This window comes from Halichoerus grypus, chromosome 5, assembly GCF_964656455.1.
Source record: "Halichoerus grypus chromosome 5, mHalGry1.hap1.1, whole genome shotgun sequence".
Taxonomy (NCBI): domain Eukaryota; kingdom Metazoa; phylum Chordata; class Mammalia; order Carnivora; family Phocidae; genus Halichoerus; species Halichoerus grypus.
The window spans coordinates 151,608,107-151,629,409 of NC_135716.1; the positions used below are offsets into that span (position 1 = coordinate 151,608,107).

General features: G+C 54.7%; 1 protein-coding gene across 1 annotated transcript; it reads right to left on the minus strand.

Annotated features, from left to right (window-relative positions):
• Window positions 1–9,373: 9,373 nt before the first annotated feature.
• LOC118518861 (vitamin D3 hydroxylase-associated protein-like) lies at window positions 9,374–21,075 on the minus strand. Its single transcript, XM_078071783.1, is given in 16 exon segments — window positions 9,374–9,693; window positions 10,949–11,075; window positions 11,344–11,502; window positions 13,370–13,478; window positions 13,866–13,905; window positions 14,556–14,599; window positions 14,933–15,032; window positions 15,354–15,436; window positions 15,438–15,452; window positions 16,182–16,307; window positions 17,538–17,662; window positions 18,080–18,120; window positions 19,336–19,542; window positions 20,109–20,242; window positions 20,547–20,696; window positions 20,905–21,075. Coding segments are annotated over 13 exon segments (1,299 nt in total). The 3' UTR covers window positions 9,374–9,693; window positions 10,949–11,075; window positions 11,344–11,502; window positions 13,370–13,415.
• Between the last annotated feature and the right edge of the window lie 228 nt (window positions 21,076–21,303).

Consider the following 21,303-nt stretch of genomic DNA (forward strand, 5'->3'; position numbering starts at 1 on the left):
GGCTTGTCCCTCTGCATGCCTCGGTGTGTTCTGACAGCCACGGGGGATTCGGTGTGTGCGTGTGAGTGTGGCTTGTCTTAGGCCACTCTGTACAGGGGTGTGCGAGGCTGAGTGTGTGTGTGTGTGTGTGTGTGTGTGTGTGTGTGTGTGTGAAGGTGTATGTACGGTGACCCACAGATGGAGGGGTGCTGGTGTGTGGGCTCTAGTAGAGGGAAACCCTTCAGTGAGGCCTGACCCTGTTTACAGGTTAAATTCCCAACATCAGGGCAAGATACCTCTCCCTGTTGGAATGGAATCTAGTCACTGTGATTTCAAATTTGCCAGGCGGACAGCAAACCTGAGACCACCAGCCTGGCCTCGACATCCATCCCAACCCAAACCAAGGCGAGGAGGGTGCATCTATACCAACACCATCCGCTCGTTCATTCATTGGGCTCATAGCGTGGTACTTACTATCTTTGAGGAACAGGACAATCATGGTTCTGACTTCATGCCAGGTCCGGCCACCAGAGGAAACAGACACTAAATGAGTGAACAGATAAGTCAACAAATAATGACACAATGTAAAAAGTGCCACAGAATAAATATTCAGAAGGCCGCCATAGAGTTAACGGGCTGACCCATCATTAGATGGGGTGGCCAGGACTGGCTCCTCAGTGCAGGTGACATGGAGCTGAGGGATGGGTGCACCAAAGAGTGCAGGAGGGAGGTCAGGGGAGCGGCAGGAGGGGGTGGTGCTGAACAGCCGGGGCCTCTGAAACCAGGGTGAGTGAGGAGTTTAGGTTTCGCTTCCAGTGGGGCGTGGAGCCATCGGAGGGTTGAACCAAGAGTGTGACATGGTCATGTCTGCATTTTTAAAAGAAATTAGAGGGGACCCCCATGGGGCTCAGTCAGTTAAGCGTCTGCCTTCGGCTCAGGTTGTGGTCCCGGTGTCCCTTCTGCCCTTCCCCCTGCTCCCCTCTCTCTCTCTCTCTCAAGTAAATAAATAACCTTAAAATAAATGAAATTAGAGGTGTTGAGAGTCCAAGCAGGACACCTTCCGGGGGTTCTGGGAGCAGCTCGGGCCTGGGGTCTGTGTCCCCCCAGCACCACCAGCAGCTGCCCACAGACCATCATTAACACCAGCAGCAGCGGCGGGAGCCCTAACCGGTGTTTCACTGAGACCCTCCTGGCGGCGTCTGGGCACCTTGGGTTCCCTGTGCCCACTCTCCCCAGTCCTGCCACACCAGCCCCATCTGGACCCCTCCTCTGCCTCACTCTCCATGTCCATCCCCTGGACATGCCTGTTCCCCCAGACCACCTGAGTCTTCCCAGCTTTGCTCTCACCCCAAGAACCAGTCCTGAGAAAGCTAAGAGCTCCTATGAAGCTACGAGTGTAGGAGGGGGCTTCACACTGGCCTGGCGGCAAGAAGCCAGGTCCTGGAGCCAGCCTCCCTACCCCCCACCCGCCCCCACTCAGATTCTCAAGGGAGAGGCACCGCTTACCCTGAGTTGTGGGAACTCTGAACACCACCCCCCTCCTGCCAGTGTATCCGTTAAGGCCAAGTACACCGTAAGGCAGGGGGCTCACCTCCCTGTCTCTCTGTCCCCTTGGCTGTGAGCCACTGAGGAAGGAATCCCAGGTGTCTCCTTCGCCACCAGCACGGAGAGGCCTGTGGGGAGCGTGTGGAGGGGAAGGACTCGCAGCAAGTCCCACTGGGGGGAGGGCAGAGCTGGGTGACCCGACTCCACCCCCAGACTCAGCACCACCACCTCCTGCCCTGGCCCCCCGAGTCCCTGGCAGGCAGCACCCCGCTGGCAGCGGCTTTTGCATTTGGAGGAGGTGGGAAGAGGGGGCTGTGAGCCCTCTGGGGGCTGCTACTCTCTCCCTCTCTGCTTCCATCTCCTGTCTTCTGCTTGCTGCCTTCCCTCTCAATCTCTCTCAATCTCTCTTCATGTCTCTCCCTGCTCCGTCCTCTCCCTCCTTCCCTGCCTCTCTCTCCCTGAGTCATTTGCGGAGCGGAGATGGCCTAGCCCATCTGGGAGCGAGCGCGCGGCCGGTGACGGAGGCGCAGGTAATAGCCGAGTGGAGGAGAGAGACGGGGAAATTTATGACATTGAAAATGACTGAGAGAGAGTGTGTGTGTGAGTGTGGCAGAAGGAGCAGGAGAGGGTGGAGAGGGAGAGGGAGGGAGCCCTGGCGCTGGCTCGCTCTCTCACACACACTCCCAGCCCTACCCCCCTACCCCCCTCCCACCAACCTTGGAGAGGAGAGGACATGGGGGAGTGGGCTGCCAGTCCAGAGAAAGAAAGACACACAGACAGACAGACAGACAGTGGGTAGGATACAGAGGGCAAATGGGAGGAGGGGAAGAAGAGCAGGTGAGAGGAGACAGATCAAGGCTGAGAACCACTGTGGAGAGGTGATCGCGTCTGGCTGTGGGGCCTGTTTGTCTCTGTCCTGGCGCCCCCTTCAGGAGCTCTGGTTTGAGGGGAGGGGAGGGGCGTCCCCTTGGCATATGGTCGCAGGGAGTCTGGAATCTGAGCTAGAGATTGTCTAAGAGATGATGCTCAGAAATGGCCAGAACATGCTCCAGGTGACAGGGCGGATCTCCTTCCTCCCAGCAGGGCTATTTCCCTGAAGGTCCTGGTGTATGGGGAGCCAAGAAGTAGATGGACTAGATCTTGTAACCACCCCCAACAACTCCTCCCTCTGGATGCTGGGAGGCAGGGAAATGGCCAGAATGACCTCCCCACATCCTCTTGAAGTCAGAGGAGAATGTTTCCTTGGGGTGCTAAGCCCATAATCCCCCCTGCCCTGGCCACCCCTAGACCACCCAGGATGTTACTGAAGACAAGAGTGATTAGACATCCTTGAGAGAGCTAACCCCCCACCCTGACCTGTGGCCACCCCAGACCCACCAGGCCACACTCCACCTGCCCTGTTCAGCCCCATTCTTCTACCTCCTGGCCCTAATGCTGCTGAGTCCCCTCCTAGTCACTGTATCTTAACCCAGTGCTCTGTTCTCGGCTCAGATTCCTTCCTCCTCTGGGTCTAAGTTTCCCCATCTACAAAATGGGGATAGTAACACCTACCTGTGCCTCTTCTCCTTTGGTCAGGACTCAGGGTAGACTCTGGTCCACCTAAGTCTTGAGATTCTTCTCCATTGGAGAATGTGGGTCATCTTAACTCCCCAGGAGCTCTCAGCAGTGCTGGCTGACTTTGTGGGTGAAGTTGGAAGAAATAGGACTCCCCGGCATCCCCACGTACACACACACACACACACAGAGAGAGAGAGAGAGAGAGAGAGAGAGAGAGAGAGCTATCTCCCAAGAAGCTGATATATCAGGTACTCAAAGGGCAGAACCCTCCATGCCCAGGCTCATGCAAGAGGCTGAAGCCTAGAGAAGGTGGAGTGTTGCCCCAGTCATAAGCTGAGAAGGTCTGAACCAGGCCCCCGTCCGTCATAAGCTGAGAAGGTGCGAGCCCGGCCCTGGGCTACTAGCCCAGACCATGGGCCAGGCCCCTTGTCCTGCCAAATGTGGGCAGAACAGGTAGCTTAGGGCTCTGAGAGACCTTGCCCACCCCTCCCAGCAACTTGACTGTGAACAGGGGCCCAAGGTCACTTTCCACTCCACAGCTCTGCCCCTTTCTCCCTGCCTACCTTCCCCTGAGGCCCCATCCCTCCCCTGTCTTCTCCTTCTTCCCCTGCTCCGTAGCCCTCTCCCTGAAAAATGTCTTGGATTAACCCCTCCTAGCCCAGGGCATCTGAAGAGGTGGTAGATAGAGTGCAGTAGTTGAGAGCACAAGCTTTAGGGCCAAAAAGGCCCACATCACTGCTCCGCCCCTCGGCTAGGTGACCCTGGGCTCTTCATTTAATGTTTCTGAGCCTTATTTCTTCATCTGGCAAATGGAGCTGTAAAGGTCTGGCTCCAGGATTCCATGGCGAGAATCCCGTGAGATCCTGGGTGTAAAGAGCCTAGCACAGAGGAGGGTCGGCCAATGCCCAGGCTCTGGCAGCTGGCCCTCTGGCACCACATCTGTTTCTTAGCTTTCTGCGGCACTTGGAGGCCTAAGGGCGAGAGCTTAGGGTGGGGGGGGGAGCGGGGAGGAAGCCGTGGCAGCAGCTTCAGAAGACTCTGGCTCACGTAGAAGAGACAAAGCCCGAGCGACAGTGGGAGAGATGCGGGTGAGCCCCGAGAGGCACTTCCCTATTCTGAGAGCCAGGAGGAAGCCATGTTTCAAAGGGCCCGTCCAGTGTGTTCCAAGGCCCATGTCCTCATGCTAGAGGCAGCTCCAAGGCAGCAGCGCCACTGTCTGGGGAGCAGTGGGGGAGGTGAAGAGTTCACTGGGCCCGTGGGCTGCGCTGGCCTCGGGCCTCCCACCCAGCCCCCTTGCCCTGGCCCGGCCCACTGTGGCCGCATAAAAGGTGACGGATGGTTAATGGGGGAGATAACGGGATTCATAAGGGAAATTTATCGGTCACTCTGGTGGTATAAATATGTTTATAGCAGACCAAGGGGAAATGAAGAAACCCCAATAAATCATTGTGAAGCCACCAGCCACTAATAGGCAAGCGGTCGCGGGAACCCCAGCGTTGGTGCTTGCAGACACCCCCTCTGGCTGCCCGCTAATGGCACGGGAGGGCCGCAGACTTGTCCGGCCAGACGCCCGGCCCACGCCATGAGGGGAGCAGGACCCCGGGGGCTGCCTCTGCTGGACCTGAGCTGTCCTGCCCACCGGGCAGCCGTCCCTTCAGTAGATCGGGGTGCATTCAGACTGGGAGGGCTGAGCGAACAGGGCAGGGGACACACTGGGCCTAGTCTGGGAGGTCCCGCGTGGTGTAGGGGTTAAGAAAGCTCTAGAGACAGACCTGGCTTCGACCCTTGAGGCTATCGCTTCCCAACTGCAGCCTCTCTTCATATTTCCCTTTCTGCAAAGTGACTTCACATCATGGGAAAGTGTTTGGGAGGAAGATACGGAGAATCCAGGATGCATGGCAATTGGCACCTTGTAAGCCTCAATCAACAGTAGCTGCTCTGATTCTTCACTCTCCCTCTTGGGAAAGTGCTATGCACACGTGAGAACGTTCTTAGAAAGTGGATAGCATGGTCCCCGTGTTCGAGATTAAGGAACTTGAGGCTCAGAAGTTAAGGGGCTTGCCCCAGGTCACACAGCTAGAAGAGAAAGGCTTTGTTTAATATCCCAGCCCAGACTCTTCCTTGTGGCCCAGTTTAGACCCTGCTCCTTCTTCAGAGTTCCTGGGGGGTCCCCTATCCCCACCCCTTCCAGTAGAGGCCTAGGATCCCAGGGACCTGGAAGTACAAGCCCTGGGGGCTCCGGCAGCAACTTACTGGTGCCGGTGAGCTAGGCCTCAGCTCCCCCCACCCCACCCACCACCAGCCTCGGTGCCCCTGCTCCTCCCCTGCATTGTAAGGGCTGGACTCAGTTGCTGCGACCTCCCCCAGCCCCGGGGTGGCTGGGAGCTTTCCACGTGATCTGTACAGAGTGCTTTACACTCAGCCTTGCTCTCCAAACTCAGCCTTGGTCACAGCCTCAGTCCAAGCCAAGGTCCCCTCTAGCGCAGCTCACTCCTCCCTTCACTCATTCAACACTTAGGTAGCTCCTTGTAGCTTCCTCCAGAGGGCCTAGGTGGGCAAGGCCCTGCCCTTGCCACACTCAGGGTCTGGTGGAGAAGGGCCTGGATCGTGGACTAGAATGGGGTGTGTGCTGGGCTGAGGCAGGCACAGGGGTCAAAGAGGGAGTAGGAGCCCAGCGGGGCAGAGAGGACTTCCAGAGCGCACTGAGGCTGGTTTCCCCAGCCCTCTCTCCATGCTGGGGCTCTGCAGACACCCCCAAGTCAGACTCTATCCTCACTTTGTGCCTGGTCCTCACCTCTCCTCCCTCTTCTCCTGATCACGCTGGCTGGCTCACCTCCACACTGGACAATGCCACAGCCTGCTCCCCAGTTTCCTGCCAGAACTATGCTCCCCACTTTCCCCCAGTGCTCCAGCCAGCAGTCCAGTCCCCCCCAGCCCTGGAGGGCTAGGGTGCCCACACAGACGGGTGGAGGGGAAACAGGGCCTTTGAGGTCCTGTCGCTCCCTCCCACCCCCACCCCCATGCCCCCACCTCTGACTCTCGGTTGAAGAGGGATCCAAGCCGCCTTTGCCTCTTCTGAGTCTCTGCGTGTTTCTCCAGACCTCTGTCTCTCCTTCCCGTCCCAGTTTCTCTCTCTCCCGTCTCTGCGGGTCTCTGGCCCTCTGCTTCTCCCAGTCTCTCTCCCCGTGGCTCTCTCCCTCCCGGTCTCGGGCTCCATCTCTCCCCGTCTATCCCTCCCGAGGCCGGGCGGGGGAAATCGCTCCGTAAATAGGCGGATGGCCCCGGGCGCTCCGGGCGCAGACACTCGTTTTTAGAGCCGGTAATTGACTCCTTTCAGTTGATAATTCATGGCTTGCATATGCGCTTTAATGCGGGCGCCGGGGGAGGCGCGGCGGGCGGGGCGGCTCGGGCGCGGGGCTGGCGGCGAAGCGGCCGGGGAGGGAGCCGGACTCTGTTGGCCAGGGTACGGGAGAGGAGGGGGCGCCTCCGCGGGGCTCTGTCGGCCCCGGCCACCCGAGACCGCGCCGGGTGACGGAATTGGTGTGCGATGGGTAAGGTGGAGAGGCCCGGCCGGTCCCTGGGCCGGTGGGACGACGCGGGGCTGGCTGGCAGAGCCTTCCAAACGAAGAGGGGAGCGGGGAGACACGCGGACACGCCCCCCCCGCCCCGCCCCGTGCAGCCACCGGGGAAACAGAGGCCCGGAAAGAGGATAGCTCTTACCTGCATCTCACAGCACAGAAGCAAGACCAGAACTCAAGACAACCCCTTCCCAAATCGTCCTAGCCAGGGGCCTCAGTGCCAGCCTTTGTGGACACCCCCTCATACTGGAATTCCCCTGTTTCGGAGCTAAATTCCCCCCCTTTGGGCGCCTGGGTGGCTCAGTCGTTAAGCATCTGCCTTCAGCTCAGGTCATGATCCCAGGGTCCTGGGATGGAGCCCCGCTCCCTGCTCGGCGGGAAGCCTGCTTCTCCCTCTCCCACTCCCCCTGCTTGTGTTCTCTCTCTCGCTGTGTCTCTCTCTGTCAGATAAATAAAATCTTTAAAAATAAAATAAAATAAATAAATTCCCTCCCTGGAGTGACCCACCACCCTATTGCTTTCGGGCTCCTCCAGGAGCTGGCTCTTCCTGGTGAACGCTGGACACTCAGCAATGACTCCCAGGCTGGGGAGGGGACCTCGAGTCCTCTCCCACCCGGCTGTCACCCTCTGTGGATCGGTCTCATCCTGTGGCTGTGGCAGATGTAATCATTTCCATCTCACAGAAAAAGCAGTCTCAAAGAAGCTGGGAGACGTCCCCCCTGCCCCGGAGGAGGCTGAGCCAGAAGCTGGACACCTGCGCGCCCAGATCAAGCCTTCTGCAGTGGAAGTAACAGGAGTGGGAAGGGGAGAAGGAGGCGATGCCCTGTCCCTGGACATCCCATCCGCACCCACCCACCCACGGCCTCAGCCACTATGGGAAAGGGCGCCGAGGAAGCCAATGACCTGCCCACAGTCACGCAGACAGTGGGTGACTTCAGCTGAAGATGGTGCTGGCAGGTAGTGAGAGGTTACAGGCCAGCACAGGAACTGGAGCTGGAGCTGCGGAGGAAGGCAGTTGTTGACCCAAATTTCAGCTCCGGAGAAACAAGAGAAAGCCCAGCCTGGAGGAAAATCTGGCCTGAGGCTAGGCTTCCCATTTACTGGGCCCCTTGGGCTGGTATCTGCCACTCTTTCCCCAGGCTCATTTCAGACAAAAATAGAATTCTGCCCCCTATGTCTTATAATCTACTAAAGTTTAAACCACCAGCTTATTCCTATGTTCGCCAATCTCGGTCTCCCCGCCTCTAGTTTTCCCATCTGTGTTTGGGAAAGACCTGGAGACAGTGCATCTGAAAGCTGAAGGCTATGGCCCGCCTGGGCTGTGTAAAGCTCAATGCTGCCCCCTGGTGCCCAAACTGTTTGCAGCCTGTGGGAGTGAGAGGAGGCAGGAGGGACTTGAGGTAGAAAACCTCTCTGCCCCCACCCCCCACCCCAACCATGTTCTCCTGGCCTGTTAGACCTCCCTCTTATGGGGGGAGAGAGGACAGAGCCGGAGCCCTACTAGCCCTGTTTGAGGAGAAACCATGAGGTTCCTTGTCCAGCAGAGATCTCAGGCTCTGTGGTAGAGCCTGGAAGAGGTAGAGGCCCCAGTGAGGTCAGCAATTGCCCTGTCTCACCTGCCCCTGGACATCCCAGATGCTTCCTTCTGTGGTAGGTGGAGTCAGGACTTCCCTTCTGGCGTGATTCCTTCATAGTTAAACTCTCAGGTCTTTTTCTGCCTGAAATTCCATCATTTGGGTTCAGAGGAGGTACTCAACAAATGTAGGATGGATGGCTATATAGGTGGATGGGGATGGAGGAAATCTATTCCTCTGCATTGAGGTTTTATCTCCAGAAAGTCTCTGCTATCGAGCACAGGGAGGAATGAGTCCATTTGTTTGCCGAGCTGGCTGGAAGTAGGACTGCAAAGAGGAGTGAGATACAGAAAAGGTAAGCTTTAATGGGGAAGGACCTCAAGAGAGTTCAGATGAAAGGACGGTCATGGGAGAATTGGGGGGGATCAAAGAAGGCTTCCTGAAGGAAGTGGCATTTGACTCAGGGCTTGAAGGACAAAGAAGACAGTGAAGGTGTTTGGGTGGAAGGAACAGTGTGACAGGTACAGAGGCAGAAGTGCGAAGTGTGCTTGTGGTGACAAGAAGGCTCCGGGTAGAGGGAAGAAAGGGAGGCTGTGCTGTCGTGGACGCTGTGGAGGATCCTGGGAGCTGCTGAGTGTCAAGCCAAGAAACTGGCGCTTTGCAGGCTAAGCACTGGACTGTGAGCTTGGGTCTGGGTCCCAACCTAGGATCAGTTCTGACTGGGTTTCACTCTCTTGGGCCTGCTCTTTGGAACTTTCTCTAGACAGCAGTGGAAGTCATGGCAAGTTCTTGATCAGGGAAGTGCCTAGAAGTCACAGGTCACAGAATAGTCACGTTGACAGGTACCATGGACCTCATCAGATCTAACCCCTTCGATTTGTAGATGAGAAACCCAAAGTCCAGAAAGGGGAAGTATTTTGCCCAGCATCACACAGCAAGCCAGTGGCAGAGCCAGGACTTGGACCCGGGTCACCAGCCTCTCTGTCTGGGGCTCTTTCCCCTGTGCTGCGATCTGGGATATCATCTGGGGGACTGAGCTGGAGGAGAGTAGTGGGAGGCAGAAGGCCACCAGGGGCTACAGCCCCACCTAGACCAGAGATCACAAGGCCAGCCAGCCAGAAATGTTTATTGAGCCCTTCACCCTGTGCCCCATCTTGGGCCAATCTGAGGAGTCCGTGTATTGAGTAACCATGCAGAAGGACAACAAAGAAAAGGAATCTGGTGGGCTTCTGGGAGGAGGAAACATGAGGCAGATATAGTATTCATGAGAAGAGGCATCAGGAGCAGACTTGGATGAGGATGTAGGAAGGCCTCCAGGAGGAGTGACCTAATCACTCAGGTCCCCTGTGGTTCTTGGCCAAGGTCTCCACCTCCTTCATGAACCGGAGACACAGCTCCTCCTCCCACGGCAGAGCAACGCACTGCACAGCCACAGGAAGTCCCACGGATCCTTGTACCGCCTGCCCAGAGAGAGGGTGGGTGGGCTTAGAGCCTGCTCTCTGCTCAGAGGCCCCGTGCCCAGCCTCCCTCACCACCCATCTGCATTAGTCCAAACATCTCATCCCCAATCTACATTAAGGTAGAGATATCCTGGATCTCAGAGTCCCAGGCTTCCTCAGCTCTCAGGGAAACCTGGAAAAACTATTCTGACTTTACCTGTCTCTAGTTCTCTAGGGTTAAGATGCAAAACTTGCTCCCTGTGCAGACAGCTGACTGCAATCATGAAATAAAAAAAACAAGTATCCACCCAATGTTCTCAGCAAAGGAAAGAAGAATGTGCAAATCCCTGATCCAGAGCCCGGTCATACTTCTGCACTGAAAGAGGTACCTTGACCCCAAACGCAGACTCAGGAACATGGGGACGGAACCCGAGTGTCTGCCATGAAATCCAAACATACTTAGAGGCATTCAAACATGTTTCCATTGTTTTATGATGATAAGATACAAGCCCTTATCTGTCTCTGTCCCGAGTCAAGTCAACTGGCTTCAAGTCCGGGCTCCCCCCGCTTCACCTGCCTGCGTGGTGTGGCAGCAGCGGTCAAGTCTCTTAACCTATGTGCGCCCCCATTGCCAACTTCGTAAAACCTCCCAGGACAGTTAGGGGATTTAATGATTTAATATATATACAGCACTTTTAAACAGTTCCTGGAACAGAGTAAGAGCTCAAGACACATTAGATAGTGTCATTGTTATTATTTTCTCAGAATTCAGGTCAGCAGTTCCACTGGGTAACTCTAGCACTAAAATCAATTTCCAGAAAAGTAAGTTACTTAATGTCTGACTCAGACACATACCTACTTTTCAGAGTCAGTCTCTCTCTCCCTCTCTTTCTCTCTGTCACCCAAGACAGGGTTATTATTTTAGATCATGCATTAAATATGCACCTGGAAATATTTCCTTTTGTGAAGCCACCTCTGAATTAGTAATAGTAGCATTTATTGAACACTTCTTATATACAAAGCCTTATACTGATTGCTTCACTGTTTTTCCATTGAACCTTTAGGACAACCCTGCAGGGTAGATATTTTAATTCCCATTTTCCTGGCAAAGACATTGAGGCTCAGAGAGGAGGAGCGTCCAGTCCAGTTCCCTAGTAAGCTCCTAACCAGCAGCATTTGCTCCACTCTTCCTGCCTCTGGGATCAACTTTCCCTACGGAAGTGTCAGGAAGCCCGTGGTTTGGGGAGCCTGGGTGGCTCAGTCGTTGAGTGTCTACCTTCGGCTCAGGTCATGATCTCAGGGTCCTGAGATCGAGCCCCGCATCGGGCTCCCTGCTCAGCACTGTCCTGCTTCTCCCACTCCTACTCGCTCTGCTTGTGTTCCCTCTCTCGCTGTGTTTCTCTCTGTCAAATAAATAAATAAAATCTTTAAAAAAAAAAAAAAAGAAGCCCGTGGATTTGTAAAGTATCCTCCCTGGACAAGGACAGAGGCTGACTTGGAGCTCAGAGGGTGTGTCCTCAGAGATGGGGTGAAACTGCAGCAGAAGTGATAAAGGGTAAACAGTAGGAATGACTGGCCCCACCCCACTCCCACTCGCTCGGACTGGGATGGAGGCAAGACTCAGTCCTGGCTTGTGCCCCCCGGGGGAGAGGTATGGAGAGGGAAACTGACCTCCCAGAAAGACTTGTCAGAACTGTCTCCGTAGTATCCCTTGTAGAAGGCCAGTTCCTCCTCGTCCTGAGCGTCACCGCGGTGACCGGCACCATGCCAGCGGGGAAGTTCAGGACATTGTACAGGCTCCAGTAGGAGGGGACGTCTGTAGGAAGATCCCTGCCAGCCCAGGTCAGGGGACGAAAGACACAGGTGGGGAAGAGTGTTGGGTGAGCGCCCCCTCGGGGTCCTTCTCGGAACTGCAGCCCTCTGGGCTTGCAACGTCGCCCGTCTGGGGCCAGGAAACCACCTGACCACGGCCTCCTGCCCGCCCCACAGTGGAGGGAAGGAGAGGATGGATGCTATTGAAGCCTTCCTCAGTGCCAGGCACTGTGCTGGCCTCTCTCCGTTACTGATTCCTTGAGTCCTCTCCAGCCCTGTGAGGCGGACTTGGCTCTTCCCTGTGTATAATGAGGAAACCGAGGTGGTTGCCGAGTTAGCTGGGTTTTCACAGACCACACGGCTGAGGATGGCTGAAGCATGCAGGGAGGGCAGCCCTGAGTTAAAAGGCAGCTCCCCTGCAGCAGCCACCTGTTTGCAGGGAATGAGTGACAAAGAAGGGGCGGTGATGTCAGCAGAGGACATGCGTGCAGGGCCGGGTGTGGGATGTGCTTTTGGGCAGCCACTGTGGGGGGGCCCAGGGAAGAGGAGTCCAGGCTTGAGGTGGGTTTTCATTCTGCACTGATAACACTGCTGAGGCCTGCACCTGAGCTGGGCAGGGGCCCCAGTATTGGCCCAGAAACTGCCTTGTGCCGAGGCTTCACTTCAGGGGGGCTAGGCCAAAGCCACCTTTTTTTTTTTTTTTTAAAGATTTTATTTATTTATTTGAGAGAGAGAGAATGAGAGAGAGCACATGAGAGGGGTTAGGGTCAGAGGGAGAAGCAGACTCCCCGTTGAGCAGGGAGCCCGATGTGGGACTCGATCCAGGGACTCCAGGATCATGACCTGAGCCGAAGGCAGTCGCTTAACCAACTGAGCCACCCAGGCGCCCCAAAGCTACCTTTTAAAGTGGGGCAGCAGGAAGCCCGTTAGGGGTGAATGCATACGCTAAGTGAAAGAAGCCAGACCCAAAAGCCTCCTTCCTTCTGATTCCATTTATATGAAATCCCAGAAAAAGCAAAACTATAGTGACAGAAAGCGGCTCAGTGGTTGCAGTTTGCAAGGATAGGGTGAACTGCAAAGGGCCATCAGGGAAATGTGGTGGATGATAAAAAATAGTCTATATTTCTATTATGGTGGTAGTTATACAGCTATATGCATTTGTTAAAATTTATCAAATTACACTCTGAAAGTCGGTGGGTTTCACTGCATGTGAATTATATTTCAGTAAAATTCGTTTTTTTCCTTTCTTTCTTTTTCTTTTTTAAGTAAACTCTATGCCCAACAGGGGGGCTTGAACTCATGACCCTAAGATCCAGCGTCCCATGCTCTACTGACTGAGCCAGTCAGGCGCCCCTCAATAAAATGCATTTTAAAAGTGAATGGAGGGGCGCCTGGGTGGCTCAGATGGTTGGGCGTCTGCCTTCGACTCAGGTCATGATCCCAGCATCCTGGGATCCCTCCCCGCATCGGGCTCCTGGCTCAGCGGGGAGCCTGCTTCTCCCTCTCCCACTGCCTCTCTCCCTGCTCATGCTCTCTCTCTCTGTATCTCTGTGTCTCAAAAGAATAAATAAAATCTTTTTTAAAAAAAAAGTGAATGGAAATTGGGAGTGTCCGCTCATGGGTACAGGGTTTCTTTTCAAGATAACGGAAATGTTCTGGAATTAGATAGCGGTAGTAGTTGCACAGCATTCTAAATACATTCAAAACCACGGAATTGTACACTTTAAAATGGTGAATTTATGTTATCTGAATTTTACCTCAATTTAAGAATTTTTTTTTTTTTAATCGTGAATGGTGACAGAGGTCAAGGCCACAGAAGCTGTGGCAGGACTCTGAAGTCCTAGGCTCCGGGTCTCAACCCCATCAGGACCCAGATTTGTCTCACCTAATGCCATGCTAGAATGGCCTGTAGAGAAGGCAGGGGTCAGCGCTCATGTCAGCAGAACATCCAGGTCCAAGGCCCTCCACTTGGCTATGAGCTCTTGCTGATACTCCTGCAGGGACAGTGAGGGGTAGGAGGGGTAAGACCAGCAGAAGTCACTGTTTGCAAGACAAGGTCAGGTGCTGCAAGCCCAGTGGCATTCAACATCAGGAAGAATTCCCAGGCTGTGAGATGCACCCTAAGATATCTGGGGGGCGGGAGGAGGGGTCAGGGCCTTCCCAGGGACTGAGGTGAAGGGATGGGAAGGGGAGTCTCGGGCTGCAATTATTTGGGAACAGCATTATCATCCTGGCCCCAAAGAGTCTAAATTAACCTCCCATGTCCCCAAGCCTCCCCATCCAGGTGTAGCCCACCCCCAATCTGGCCACTCCTGTCACCACCCAGGTCTCTGCTGCCCCCGCTCCAGCAGTCCCTTGAGGTCTCTTCAGGCACACATCACCTCCACTGCTGTGTGATGTTCCCACAGTTTTTTGGGAGTCCTGGGGGAATAAATAAGACATGGAAGTCCAAAGGTCAGCATGGGAGGACTCCCTTTTATACAAATTGGGACATTACAACCAAGAGCTAGAGCCTAGTCTCCATGCAGGCTGCAAATCAGCTGATGGGCTGGGAATGACCCTGTGTCTTGTTCACTGACCAAAACACCTTGCCTGTCCAGTGCTCCCAAGAATTCACACTCTCTGGTTAATGCCCCACCACCACCACCACCACCACCACCAGCCACAGGGACTCACAGGCTCCCCCCAAAGCTACAGGTTCTTCCCCTAACCTGAGGCCCCCAGTCAGCCCTCAGGCTACTCCAGCCCCAATTCCAACCTTAACCCCAACCCCAACCCAAACCTAATCTCAACTCAGGCCCAACCTTTACCCCAGCCTAAGCTAATTCTAGCTTGAGCTCAGAGCTTAACTCCAAATCAAACTCCAGCCCCAAAGTAGCCCCAATCTCAGCCCCACTCAAAAGCCTAAATTTAACCAGTGTCAGATATAACCCTAAAAACCTAATTAGATCCCAAAGTCTAAACAGCCCTTGCCCCCAGTGGATGCCAACTCTAGCCACATGGCCCTTACTTAAATCCCCCCACCCCATGGAAGATGCTTGTGAGCTTCACCTGAGGAGACTAGCACTCACCCCATTCCACGAATCTCTTTCAACTTCTGGCTAGCTCGGGGCTCCTAGAGATGGGGAGAGAAGGAGAGACCCACTCAGAAACCACAGGGCAACACCAGTCTGCCCAGAATTGGGGTCCAGAAAAAGCAACTCTGCAAAAGCTTCTACTCCTCCAAAAGCCTTTAGCCCCCTCTAGGCCCCCACCCCCTCTCTAAACCCCCTTCCTCTTTCTGAGATGCACCCCTCTCTCTAAAAGCACCGCTCTCTTTTGGCCCCCATCAGCCTTTTCAGTTCCTCTTCTCTGAGCCCCCACTACTCTCTGGGCCCCATTCTGAGTCCTTCTCTTCTGTGGGCTTCTCCCCTCCTGAATGCCTCCCCCACCTTCGGCCCACACTCACTATGTACTTCAGGATATAGGCCGAGAAACACTTGAGAGGGTCTGGCAGGCGGAGCGTGTTGATCATTGTCTTTATGCAAGGGTCCACAATGTCCCCCTCACTGAGGAACCACAGACACGTATCCGGTCAGTCACAGCATTTCAGCCATCGACTGGCTCTCATCCCCATCCAACTCCCACTCCAGAGGGAAGCCATGGAAGGAGGTGAGACCCAAAGAAACACTTCTGTTCCCACCAGCACCACCCCTGGAACACGCACATCCTGAAGACGGGGCCCGGGTTGCTGACTTGCTGTTTAAGGTCACACAATTAACCAGAGGCATCCCACCAGCCCAGGCCCACACAGTCCCTTCCTAGGGCTCAGGTCACCACCAGCCCTGTCCCCAGCCCCATGCCCTACATCTGAGTCCTGACAAACGTACAGCTTCTCCAGAAGGGTGGCCCCTCCATCGGCAAACAGACCTCCCACGAACAGGTGTTCGACAGCATACTCTATACGGGGGGATGGAGAAGGGGATGACCTGGGAGACAGAGGCTGAGTCAGGGCCTGGAGCGCTTCCCACCCCGCCTGGGAGTCTCTGCATCCCTCAGGATTTAAAGAGAGGATAGCACATCACCACCGGTCTCCATCCACCTGAGCCCCTCCACTGCCATGACACTCCCTCACCCCCCACGGAGACGCCATGGCATTCAAGCAACACTCATTTCCTGCCTGCTTCACTGTGATCCTGCCCCAGCCATGTGTTTCACATATGTGAGCTCATTTAACCTTCACAGCCGCCCCGTGTGGTAGAAAACTGAGGCTCAGGGGGGTTATGAGACTGGTCCAAGATTACATAGGTCCATGTGTCGCCAACCAGCAATTCTCAAAGGGGAGGCAGGACCAGGACAAGCCAATGGGTGTGGGAGGCAGGGGTTGGGGGTGGGGGAGGAAGGGGATTTTGAGGACAGGGATCTCCTCACAGCCATTTGATAGACGCAACAGAAACCCAGGCTATAAGAATTATGGGAGTGAGTCCCTGAGTCACCATCCCTGAAGGGGGAAACTGCAAAATCTTGATGCCTTCCTCACACGGTGGGCCCACCCTACCCCCACCCGCAGTCCATCAGCTTTCTCCAGGAAACTTAGGGGAAACACAGTGATGTTAGCAGCTCAGACTCAGATATAACTTCTTTTCTCTCCAAGAATGGCCCAGCCCAGCATCCTCACCAGTCTGGCTTCCCTCCCAATCCAGGCTATGCAAGCCTACCTGATGTCCTGCATCCTGGAGCGGCCTGGAGGTGAGCCTCATGGCCCTGGCCATGCTAGGAGTTGGCTGGGTGAAGCCATCTGATTCACAGTAGCCAATTCGAAGGGGCTGGTTACTGGAGTATACCTGTGGGCAAGAAGAGCTGGGCGGGTCTCAGAAGAGACTGAGGCCTCTGCAAGAGCCAGACTGGGACCTTGGGCCACAGGTGTCTTCAACCCAGGGGAATCTACAGAAACTCCCTAAGACCCCCTTGGAGCCTCTCTATATACTTTCCAGGCTCTAGGTCCTCTGGAGAAACCCCTGGAAGGGCAAATAGATGGGGACATGATTGAGTGGATGAGGTAGATAGGCAGATAGATGGTAGATAGATTAATGAATGAGTGGATGGGCATATGTATGAGATGGTGAATGGGTGGGTGGGCAGAGGATCGAATGGATAGATGGGTGGGTGGAAGAATGGGTGGTTGGAATTGAGGGGGGCGGGTAAGTAAGTAGGTGAATAGACACAAAGACCCTTACGCTAAAAAACAGCCAGGAGAGGATGGAGATGGAGAAATTAGTAGAGGCAAATAATGGGTGACAGAAAATGATCACAGGTTGATTGCATTAGGATGTGTGTAGAGATCAGATGAGTAGACATCGACTGAATGGTAGACAGAGACTCTCCCTGTGGAGAGGGTTCTAGAGCAGATAGGGCTGGGTTCAAAGCCCAACTCTGCCAGTTACTAGCTATGTGATCATAGGCAAGTCACTTCATTTCCCCTCAGTTTCCTTGCCTGTAAATGAGAAGCACAATGCTCATTCTATAGAGTGAGTGTTAGGATGAACTACAAAGAGCCTGCACATAGTAGGTACTAATAAATGTTGTTGAATAAACTAATGAATAAATGAAGCCTGCCAAAGCTGGCAGGGCCTGGAGCAATCTTCTGGTCCAACCTCTTTATTATACCACTGGGGAGACTGGGGCCTAAAAAGAGATGTGACTTGGCCGAGGTTACCTAGAGGACTGGAAGCCCAGCTTAACCAGATAGTGGCTAGATGAGTGGATGGATGGGGAGACTCTCTAAACCATACCTGCTGAGTGTTATGTCTGTGTGTGTGTTGGGTCTATGACGATGGAGTCCCTCTCTGGGGGCAGTATTAGCTATGGGTCCAAGCAGCTGAGAGGCCAAAGCAGCTGGTGTCCAGCAGAGATGGGAGGTGAATATGACTGAACATGTGGGCTTCTTGGTCACTGTACCCTGGGCTGGGAAAAGCGGTCTTCACAGAAGATGGTCAGATGGTAGACATGTCAATGAGGAAAGAAAGGAGGGGAGAGGTGGGAGTCCTCCAGGCCTGCTCCCCAACCCAGCTCACCTCCTCCCTGAAGGGCATGAAAGGCGCAGTGGGGTCCAGTCGGTGCATGTCTTCACTTAGCAGGGCTCGCATACACAGCACCAGGCTCTCCACATCCCGGGCCATAGGGCCAGCCACTGTAGTCACTGAACAGAAAGGAGGCAGATTCCTCTCATCCTTTCTGCTCTGGGGACCCCCACGGCCTGGCCTCAGAGGGTGGGGCCCAAGACCATGATCAGGGTCAAAGGGTCCTGGGGCCAACCTGGGTCAGGGGTTGGGGACAGGCAGAGTTGGCACACCAGCCAAAGCAGCTTGGTGCCTGACAGGAGACTCTTAGCTGGGGCAGAACATCAAGAGACAAGTAGGAGAGACTAAAGCTAGATAGTAGGAAGCACTTCTCACTGGACTTGGGGGAGGCCGGGTGGGAGCCATGCTATCCCTTCAGATTGCTTTATCACCAGTGGGGCTAATCTGTCTGAGATAGGGGCTGAGTGAAATGTCCTTGGGAGGAAGGCTGACAGGTTATCTTTGAATGGGTGCGGCCCCGGGCACAGCCAGTTGACCTGATTTCTTGCCTTTGACAGCAGAGGCGATTCCGGAGTAGCTGCAAAACCCCGCCCACCCAGAGTCCCGCTCAGCACTTGAAGGGACTGGCCTGAGAGCCGAGCCTTTTGTAGCCAGCCAAGCACTCCCCCAGGACCCAGCACCCAGGAAGAGGAGCTGCTTCAACCCTGCCGTGACCCCTACTGCCCACAGCATTAAGTCTGATCTCTTTGACTGCCTTCAAGGCTCTGGAGTGTCAGCTCCCTCCCCAGCGTACCCTTCTAGACCTTCCACACACACGTATTACTCCAGGCAAAGTAAGTTGCTCACAGTTTACAGCCTTCTAGACTCTACGCCATCTCTGCATATCCATCCTTCAAAGCCAAGCTCAGATTCTGCCTCTTCCAGGAAGCCTTCCCTTCCCTTGCCCTGCTTCTGAAAGTTTAAAGTCTAGGCTTTTAATAAATCTCTGTTGAAGAAAAGGTCAGCTTCATCCTGTGAATTCCCACAAGCCTTTGACCCTCTCTTAGAGCCCCATCACTTTCTGACTCAACCATTTGCATGTCTAAAAGCACTATAAGGGCAGTGACTGGGTCTGAGAGTGTTCTGTGTCCCCAGCACAAGGGCCACCACAGTGTAGGTACTCGGCAGGGGCAGGGGAGGCTGAAAGGTGGGTGGATGAAGGAACAGAGGCAGTGGATGGATGGGGAGATAAATGGATGAGTGAATGAATTAACGAATGGAAGGAAGAATGTGTATAAATTTGTCAAGGGCTGGGATATTTGTCCTTTTGTTTACCGATATATCCCAAGTACCTAGTACAGTGTCAGTCACAAAGTAAACACTCAATAAATATTTGTTAGATAAATTAAATGGTGGATGAATAGTGAAATTGACTGATGGATAGAAACTGGGATTATGATTGCATAGGTGGATGAATAGGCAAAGGATGGATAGATGGGAAAATGGATGGACCAGTGAGTGACTAAGGGAACAGGTAGGTAGATGGGTAGATGTAAAGACAAATGAATTAATGAACAAATGAATTAATGAATGAGTGGAAGGTCTTTTCTACTGCCACCTATACCAGACATGATGTGCTGATCTGGGGCTGAAGCAGGAGTTATTTGAAGCCCTCCTAACTTTAGCCACTTCCCCTAGTACTGAGGTGAGTGGATAAGAGTTGATGTGCCAAGCAGGCCCCTCTACTCCCCCAGACGTCTGTTCCCCTAGGCTGGGCTGAGCCCCCCCTCCCCCCATCACCAGCACCAAGTACCTGAGGCGGTATCCCGTGGTCCGGAAGCCACAGACCCCACAAAAGCTGGCTGGTATGCGGATGCTGCCAGCAGTGTCGGACCCCATGCCCAGGATGGAACCCCCTTGTGCCAGCATGACTCCCTCACCCCCTGAGGAACCCCCAGGTGTCTTCTTTAAGTTCAGAGGGTTCAGGGTCCGTCCATAGATGGGGTTGCTGCAATAAAAGCTGACGGAAGCAGAAGAAAAGGGGCTGGGAGGTGAAAGTTTAACTGGGGAAACGTCCCTCCCCGTGTAGAGACTGACCCCCCCAGGAGTCAACCCTGGGCCCGCTTTGGCTCCCATGCTCCTCCCCAGGGCTGAGCCCTCCTAGGCTCCTTTATGGCTGAGGTGAGGGCCCACTGCCACAAGGAAGACCAAGAGTGGACACCAACCACAACTCCTAACTTAAGGACAGGAGCCCCCAGCCCTGCTGTCAGAATTGGGAACAGGTTCCTCGCAAAAGTAGGTACGCTAAATGCTACAGGAGAGGAGAGAAAAGCTGGGGTAAACACAGAGATGAAACTCTTCAGAACCTCAGAGCCTGAGGGCCTGTAGAGACTATGAAGTCCACCCACACATTATAAGATGAGGAAACCGAGGCTCAGGGGGCAGGAAAGACTTGCGCAAGAACCTCGGTCCTCACGGTCTGCTTGAGTGGCCCCCACCTCACCCTCTGCCCTGAATCAGGACTTTAAGTTGCTGTCAGTCCTGGGCCCACCTCCAAACCCAGCCCCGCCCACCCACTTCAGAGACCTGAGCAGTGTCTGGGGGATGTTGGTCTTAACGAAGGGAATAGCTCCCTGAGCCTTGAGCACTTTCACAATGACCCCATCCTTGGCCGCAGGCTTCTCCAGGAACTGGGCCAGGCCACACGTAGAGTCATGGCCCTGCAAGGAAGTGACATTAACTCCAGCCCATAGGGGTCAGAATGCAACCACCCAGTGGACAGACTCTTCTCCTCACTCTGCTCCCACTCCACGCCTCTGAGACGCATGTGCTCAGAGAATTCACCCAAGTGGCAGAAGACCATGGTGGGTCAGAGCCAGACTACTGGGTTCAGATCCCAGCCGCCACTTTCTAGTTGTGCATCCTTGATTACATAACTCGCCCAATGTCACACACTCAGACGCTCACAGGCTCAGTGACGTATGGGCACACACACATACGTGTACGCATGTGAACCCGGCCCACCCTGCAGTCATAGGTGTCCTTGAGGCTGATGGGAGCCCCATAGAGAAGGCCTCTCTCAGTCTTCTTGAGCTTCTTCAATGCCTGCAGTTCCTCCTCACACTCGCCCAGGAAATCCGTCAGGCAGTTTACCTTCTTATGTACCTTCAGGGCCTGAGCAACATTGAGGGGGACCAGATAAGGGGCTCAGGTTGAAGCCAGACATGGGGTACTCAGTCACCCAGCACCCTGACTCAGAGCATGACTGGGGCATGCACCCCCTCCCAAGCCAGCGATAGTGCTGTGATGTTACGCCGGCCCCCACGTCCTGTGAGGAAGACACAGGTGACAGCCCCCACCCCACTCCTGACCCGACCCCCACCTCCTCTAAGTAGCTACAGAGGACGCTCTCCAGACTGAGCTCTTCATCCTGCAGCTTCTGGGCCAGACTCTCCAGGGGCAGCTCCAGGATGGCCTTGGGGTTCAGGGAGGGTTCCTGTGGAGATGGGAGGGCAGAGGTCAATGACTGATTCGCTCTAGTCCACTCGCACATCCTCAACATCACCTCCTCACACCCCACCGGATACGCAGTTGCACACCCATCCATGTGCTCAGCACACGCTCCTGGACTCATCCTTAGCATGAAGAACATTTCCTGATCGGTCTCCAGGTTGGCATGAAAGTCCTGGATGTTCCCTCTGTCTCTGCCTCCCCAGTGCCCAGCCTGGGCACAGAGGAGGGCCTGCCCCCTCATGTTGCTACCCAGAATGGGCACAACGGC